Source organism: Diaphorina citri, unplaced genomic scaffold, assembly GCF_000475195.1.
Source record: "Diaphorina citri unplaced genomic scaffold, Diaci psyllid genome assembly version 1.1 scaffold498, whole genome shotgun sequence".
In the NCBI taxonomy this organism is placed as follows: domain Eukaryota; kingdom Metazoa; phylum Arthropoda; class Insecta; order Hemiptera; family Psyllidae; genus Diaphorina; species Diaphorina citri.
Genome location: NW_007377933.1, coordinates 22,722 through 30,754, shown reverse-complemented (window position 1 = coordinate 30,754; position 8,033 = coordinate 22,722). Strand labels below are relative to the sequence as shown.

At 38.4% G+C, this 8,033-nt stretch overlaps 1 protein-coding gene across 1 annotated transcript; it reads right to left on the bottom strand.

Moving 5' to 3' along the window:
• Positions 1 to 558: 558 nt before the first annotated feature.
• Positions 559 to 7,428, bottom strand: LOC113467540 (dihydropyrimidine dehydrogenase [NADP(+)]-like). Its single transcript, XM_026823767.1, has 11 exons — positions 7,345 to 7,428; positions 6,847 to 7,017; positions 6,550 to 6,711; positions 5,983 to 6,150; positions 5,385 to 5,507; positions 4,892 to 4,942; positions 3,375 to 3,525; positions 2,661 to 2,836; positions 1,837 to 1,869; positions 1,541 to 1,747; positions 559 to 645 (listed from the first exon to the last, which is right to left on the bottom strand). The coding sequence occupies exons 1-11, from the start codon at positions 7,426 to 7,428 to the stop codon at positions 559 to 561; spliced, it is 1,413 nt and encodes a 470-aa protein (XP_026679568.1).
• Positions 7,429 to 8,033: the final 605 nt, after the last annotated feature.

Sequence of the window (8,033 nt, the reverse complement as noted above, 5' to 3'; positions counted from 1 at the left end):
ATTTTAATTTCCATATTTTCAAGTTACTTTACTGTTATGCGTACGTATTATCCGTAAAAGAAACCAACCTCAATGGTACAATGGTAAGCGCGGTGGACTTTGAATTTGGAGGTTAGTGGTTCGAGTCCAATTCAAGTCATAAAATTTAGCGGGGAACGACATTTATTAAAAGCATGTATACTTAACACAATTAAAATTCCTTATCCGTAAAAGCGAGATCCATTCACACACTGATCGCTCTATCTCCAGAACCTTAACACCTAGAAAGCTGAAATTTGTTAGGCATATCTATAATATGTTCCAGAATCTAGATGTACAATAAGAGAGGATTTTGGGTAACTCTATCGAGTTATGATCAAGCATCCGTTGCAAAGCACGGGTGACCCACTAATTGAGAAATAATCCTTTGTATTTATCCCTTGAAGATAGTCGTCATTTTGGCTTTTACAGTGTTCAATTTATTTTTTAACTGTCCTTTCTATTTTATGAGGCTAAGAAGAAATGTAAGCACTCTTTTGATTAGTCGCCATTTCGTGTGCAGATAAAAAAAAATCTATTTTAAAACGTTTTCTGATGCACCTTGATTTCTGATACGATGTTCATTTGTTTGTACACAGCCAAATTAGATTTTAACTCAATGCCTTCCTTTTTAGAAAACACATCCTTTAGTAAACCAAATTAAATTGGTGAATTTATACTCTCTTTAAAACGGGTTTAAGTTAATTACTTAAATACAGGTTTATTTTAAATTTAAAACCAAAACGGGTACAAAATTTGGAAATATTTGCTGAGTATCGGAGTATTTAGCCTCGCGAGAAGAAAAAAAAGTAGTAGCTACTTGTAAGGAGCCATCGCCATTAGTTTTGCGGCAAATTCTAATAAAATTGAGGATGTAGTAAGACCGCTGTTGATTTTGCTGCTTTAAATAAATAATTAAATAAAAGATTTCGTATTTGATTGGTCGACTGCCGCCGATTGTTTTCGGGAATTGACGAGATTTTCTAGGCATTTCATTATTTCTTTAATTCAATTGAATATTCTAATATTCAATTCAATTTTTGGGGTTAGCAACCCGTTTCTAGCTATCTTGTGATACCCTTGGTTGCTTTCAAATATGAAGCAATCCCTATCATTCCAGGGCCCCTAGGGGTTGCGCTCCCCGGGGCCCCGAGTTTTCTTTTTAGCCTCCAATATTCCTACCTAAAATTATGTGTTTTTACCCCTCTAGTCATTTAAGTACGAAGTTGATAGTTTGTTAGTTTAATTTTACCTCGATGTCTGTTCGTTCTAATTCTTTGATATGTTCGTTAGAATTTTATTCTCGGATATCGCTGGTCGTTATATTTAATCTCCTCTAGTCATTTAAGTACGAAGTTGATAGTTTGTTAGTTTAATTTTACCTCGATGTCTGTTCGTTCTAATTCTTTGATATGTTCGTTATAATTTTATTCTCGTATATCGCTGCTCGTTATATTTAATCTTAAAGGGGGGGGGGGGGGGGGGGGGGATGAATGCTACAAATTTTTGGAGTCCAACCTACAGTAAGGAGAAAAATATGGCCCTGCTCACCATCATTATCTAACAGAGTGGACCCAAAAGCGGAAATAATATAATTCGCCTTCAATTTGATTCTCTGTTCTTCGTCCTCAACCCATTCTCCCTTTTCATTTTGCTCGGTTCTATTGAATTGCATTCCGGCGATTTTATTATCTTTCACATCCACTTGGACTGGAGACATGAATGGCAGGAATTCGCACTTTTCTTCCCACGCCAGTTGAACCTGCCGGCGATTTTATTATCTTTCACATCCACTTGGACTGGAGACATGAATGGCAGGAATTCGCACTTTTCTTCCCACGCCAGTTGAACCTGTAAGGGTTAAAGTTTGAGTTAGCCATTTCTCATCAATCTGTTGAACCTGTAAGGGTTAAAGTTTGAGTTAGCCATTTCTCATCAATCTGTTGAACCTGCGAGGGTTAAAGTTTGCTTTAGCCATTTCTTTGATGGCCTGTAGAACCTCCAAGGGTAAAAGTTTCCGTCAGCCCTATCTGTGATGGCTCTTGGGGTGCAATAGTCCTACACACTGGACTCCGCACACAGGAATTTCATCAGTAAAGACCCCCATTTCAATGTAATGTAAAATGTAATCTGTGATGGCATGTTGTACCTGCAAAAGGGCTGTCGGCCTAGATCTGTCATACCTTGGTCTGTCAAACGGCCTAAGCGCGATTAGGACCAACAGTCTATAGGACTGTTGGTCCTAATAGTGCTAGGACTAGGACCAACTAGGACTGTGTGGACTAGGACAAACTAGGACCAACAGTCCTATACTGTCTTCCCCTTCCCATGACAAAGAAAGCTTAAAAGCGATCTTCCTAGGGCTGAGTGATAGGCTGACGAAAAACGCCGACCCCGTCTAAACACGGGAAAAGGCGAAGAAGAAGAAGAAAGAGGAGGGGAAGAAGAAGGAGGAGAAAAAAAAGGAGAAGGAGGAGAGCTTAAAAGCGATCTTCCTAGGGCTGAGTGATAGGCTGACGAAAAACGCCGACCCCGTCTAAACACGGGAAAAGGCGAAGAAGAAGAAAGAGGAGGGGAAGAAGAAGGAGGAGAAAAAAAGGAGAAGGAGGAGAAGAAGAAGAAGATTCCTATACTGTGTTTACCTCTTCTGGGACCGCTCTAATATTCGTGCACCCCTTCCTGAACACCACAAGTACTTTGTTAGCGCCACACCGTAGCGCTGATGTAGCGCAATCGAACGCTGTATCTCCGGCTCCCAAAACGATGACCGTTCCCTTCAATATTGGCAGGGACTCTTTTTTACACCCGCCGCATAAGCCTGAAAATTGGTTAAAAGGTGATAAAATTAGCAAGGAGGAATTTAATTTTTAAGCTTCATCTTTTTTTTTAATACCTAATACCTTCAAATCTAATTTATATATGTCTCAAATGATAAAATTTGTATTTGCCAACAAATCCGGTCAGGTTTTGAACCTTTCTCGGACTGTATTTTATGTCGCTGTTGGGATTCGAACCACAATCTAGCTTGTCCTGAACCACGAGGCTGTCAGCTCTTTAAAGTAGTATCTGGAAGCCGATACCTATCTATATCTATAGAGTTGTAGGCACCTCTACTTTCGACATGTACGGGTTTTCGCTGATCTAAGAACGTCAAATGACTTCTTTCAGTAAAAGCTAATCAAGAGACGATGTTTTTGACAGGTTTTTCGTACCTTTTCTGGAAGCCGATACCTATCTATATCTATAGAGTTGTAGGCACCTCTACTTTCGACATGTACGGGTTTTCGCTGATCTAAGAACGTCAATGAACGTCAAAAGCTAATCAAGAGACGATATTTTTGACAGGTTTTTCGTACCTTTCTTACTGCTGGTTGCAACTCTTGGCAGGAAAGTCTTGGACGTATAGAAACCCATCTCTTCCGTCAGTCCTTGGAAAATCGGAATCACATTTGCGTTCGGTTTACCAATTCCAATGAAGATTGCAGTGTAGCCGTCTTTTCTTAGTTTCTGTAAAGGTAGAATTGTTTTTCATTTACACCCGGGTTTAAGGAATATTTTTATTCCTTTTTTTTTCGGCAGCAGATAAATTTTTAATAAATCAATACCAAAGTTGGCATTTCGATGCAGACTTCTTTGAAGATCGATGTAGATAGGCAGAGGTCATTGAAATCAGGGTAGTGTAGGCCTTTATCATTTTGAAGACCGTCCCAATTCAATTGTCATGGTCTCCCCTCGGTTTAAATTTGTATTCCAAACCAAGTTTATTCAAATTTCTGTCATGATTATGACTGTTTCGTCCGTTCGTTATAACTTAATTTTGAATATCGCTGATCGTTATAATTTAATCTTGGATATGTTTGTTCGTTATAATTTGATTTTGGATAAATAATTATTCTTGAATATTTCTGTCCAAATGTGTGAGGAGTGTACGGTGTACGGGTAGATTTTACGTGATTGTCGTTTTCCAAGCAACCTGATTGGAGGAGAGCTGGTTTTGTTTCCTAACCTTCCTGGATGCCCCAATCAGAATCACTAAAGTGTGACACAATTTCAACTGACAAAAATAAAGTGTGACACAATTTCTAACAATTTCAACTGACAAAAATTTTCATAAGGGTTGTCAGTCTATCCTGTCAGGACTCAAACCTTCTTTTCTTGGCATTTTTGTTCTTGAGAAAGCGTTTTTAGTTGAAAAAAAAAAAAATTAAACTCGGCCAAAATTATTGAAATATGTACTTATTTTCAATCATTCTAATTATGTTCTAGATTATTTAAATTATTTTGTGCCGAAGAAACCATTTACTCAAAACTTAGGAAACTTACCGATCACCTACATTATTTATTCAATAGCATTATTAGACATAAATTATTATATTTTATTCTTAGTAAAATTTACCTTCTAAGTAACTACCTATTTAGATACTATTTTGAAAAACTTTTTTTTGTATATTTAAATTTTAAGTTCGTTGATGCGGAAAACAAATTTCCCTTGAATGAGAAATAAAAAGTAAACTTTATTGAAAGCTATTTTGAACAATTTGTTTGTTATTATAAGACCTGTAGGAATTTCCAAGGCATTCCTAAGTACAGGGATCTTCTTCTTTAAATACTCTTGGTACATATCCACTTTTGTGCTCGTAATATTACTACTTATCTTTATGATAGTAATAAATATAAACATAGGTAAAATATCATAAATATTCCATAATTATATTTAGTAACTAATATTTAGGTATTTACAATAGAAACTAAGAAGAATTCCCAGAGTTTATTCTCAGAAGATCCCCGGATTTCACTGTGGGAAGGTTGATAGATTTTACTCTGGGAAAATTTCTAAATTTCCCACCTGGGAAAATTCAAATATTTTACCCACCTTAAAAGGCTCATCACAGTAGCTCAAAGCATAGAATATCCAGGTTTGACTCTGAGCGGAGTTGAAATATAAAGGTGGGTGGCTCAATTTTTGTGTGGGCTAAATCTTACAGATGACCTTCCTCTGACTCAATTGCCACTGCTGGGATTCGAACTGCAGTCCCCTCGGTTATGAATCCAGTGCCTTGGCAACACTACTGGGACGGATATACCTGGTTCTACGAACTAAAAATTTCCACTCTTGTGCCACGCTTGATTTTGTGTGGGATTTTCTTTTCGACCATACTGGAAAAGAAGAACAGTGTGATATTCATTGTTACATACGAGTTGGGATGGAAACACATCACATACCTTCTCACAGTCCATTCGTCAAGAATAAAGGCTTAACTTTTGGCCGCACTATGCCAACACCACCAAGTTTTGTTGATTTCTGTCTACTTGTTAAGGAATTCTGTACGAGTATTCGATAAAACTTTACAGTTTGAATAGTATACCCATTGGTAGGCAGTCTTCTCCGATATGAGTTCAATATTCAGGAACGATCCTTGTTCTGGTCCATACAGATGTCGTGATGTTGTACCCTTGACTATTCTCGGCGATACATTGGTGACCATATCCTAAACAGAGGGGAAAATTAATAAATTTTCGTAATTTTCGCAACTGATAGTTTGATTGTTAGTTGTAAGGCCCCCTGTCACGTGTTGTTGGTCGTTAGGATCATTTACAAGTAGCTGTAGGTGTTTCTTCGTCATAAATCAAAAGGGCCAATCTTCACAAATTCCCTCTTTCTTCATTTTCGGTATGTTGAAATGATCGTTGACTTGTGAGCTTGCTCGGAAACTGTGCCTCGTATTCTTATTGGACATCCTCTAGGCAGTTTGGGCTCTTGCAAGTCAAAAGCTCATAGTAAGACCTCTTATTACTAGGGCCAAATGGTCGAAAAAAGCAATTGAACTCTCTTTTTCAGTTTTAGGTTCTTTCTACCTCTTCACTTACCCTGTCAGGGAAATCCCTCTTCAGTTCGGTTATACTCGTGAGCCAATATTCTTCAGTCTTCTCTCTTCAGTTCCCTCATTACCTTAATCCTCCCACGTAGGTGTTCTTCTCATAAATGGTAATATCATCATATCCCATCCGGCTCAGGAATGTGGCACATGATAGTGATGCTGGGCCACAACCAATCAGTGCTATTTTGGTATCGGGGAAATCTACTTTGGCATCCGGAGGTCTGATTTGAGATATGCCCATATCTTTGAAAACCTGGGAATGAAGAAGCACCAGTTATAAGTGCAGTCAGTTAAAACATTCGATTCACATCCAGAGGGGGAAGGCCATGGTCCAGTCCCAGGGTACGGTGGAGTAGAATAGAATATACCTTGTTTATCCTGCCCGAATGGAACTGAAAAGTCCGTTTACCCCAGCACCCCAGCAGCCTAAACAAGGTCTGTATATTTGATGGGTTAAAAATTAATACATGTATCAGTAGTAACGAAAAAATTGGTACGTAATTCAGCACATAAAAATGATATCAACTAATAAGATTAATTCAAAGGAATCAATTTGCATCAGTAATAGGTATGTGTTTTCATAAAACATTCTTCGGAAATTTGAATTTGTGCACTGTTTCAGTAATGAATTTGTTGCCGGTAACATACGCACCTCAGTTGCAAATTGCTGAAGTCCGCCGATGTTGATAGGGCCTTCTTCTGCTGCATACAAGTTGCAGCCTCCCATACATAGGTCACTCGTGGGACACACCATACCACAAGTCAGACCTAGAGGGTTGTCTGAGAAAATGGCCTTGGCAGCCCCATAGTAATTCTGAAAGAAGTGAAAATTTAAATAAATATGAAGAAAAAAAAATAAAAGGTTTTGTAAACCCCAGACTCTTTCTACATACCTTCGCAAACCAGGGGTTCTTAGTTGGACGGACTAGAAAATAAATAAAATTGCTACCTTGTGGGAAATACTTGTGATGAAACTTTTGATATCAATTTGAGTTGGACAGGACTTTTGACACGGGGCATCAGCACATTTTAGACAGCGAGATGCCTCCTTTAGAGCTCCTCTTTCACTTAGAGTTGTGTGCTTTATGTCGTCGAAATTATTCACTAGCGAACAGGATGTCTGAAATTGGAAATGTTAAAAGTCATGGAATTGTTGTGATACACCTCTTATGGCATTTAAAAATAGAAAAATTAAATGGACTGATTCTAGCACTTTCTTTTGTGTAGGAGGCCCAAAAAAATCAGACTCAATTCACTACTAGGGTGACCCAAAAGTAGGTAACCGTAGATTATTTTTTTTTTTTTTTTTTTTTTTTTTTTTTTTGACAATCGCGATGCTGCAATCTGAAATATTGAAGAATCTACTTACACTCCTTGGACAGTGTTGTCAGCGGATGCTATTTGTGTCTGTGAAAGCTGTCCCTCGTCATTGTTCTTGTAGGCGAACCAGTTGCTTTTGTCTGGATTTAGCCGGAATGCTGCATCTCCTACGTCCACTGAAGGGGATGTAGTTTGGGCCAGCGTTCCACATATCGATGAGAAAAGTACGAGAGCGAGTGTTGTAAGTTTTAAAGTCTTCTGGAAAGAAAAACGAAATCAATTAGGCCAGCCAAAGATGCTTAGGTATACCGTTGATTGAGTCCAAGGTCCGTCTCTTATTGGACGCGTAGACGCGCGACTTTGAGTAGCGCGTAGACGGCTGCCAAACCAAACCTGTGAAAATGATATAGGGTTTATAGAAGGTCTCTATTATTTACATAGCTTTGGTTTTGCAGCCGATTACGCGCGAATCAAAGTCGCGCGTCTACGCGTCCAAGGACGCGGGTTTAATTCCCGCCCGGCGCGAACTGTATCCTAAACAGGTAAGCTTCGTTCCCAGATCGACCGTTCTCAAACACTTATTTTTAGGGAAAAGAAAGTAAGTATGACCATGGCCTTAGTGAAAGTATGACTATTCAGTCTTTATTTATATTAGGTCATATAATTAAGAAAATCTGGAGTACCGGCCTAACCTCAGTCGTGCGTGACAAGTATAAATCTCTTTTCATTACATTACATTACATAATTTGTATCTGGAACGTACTCATAATAATTACTGATACTTTGTTTGTAAGTCCATATTCCATAAGCCTACTT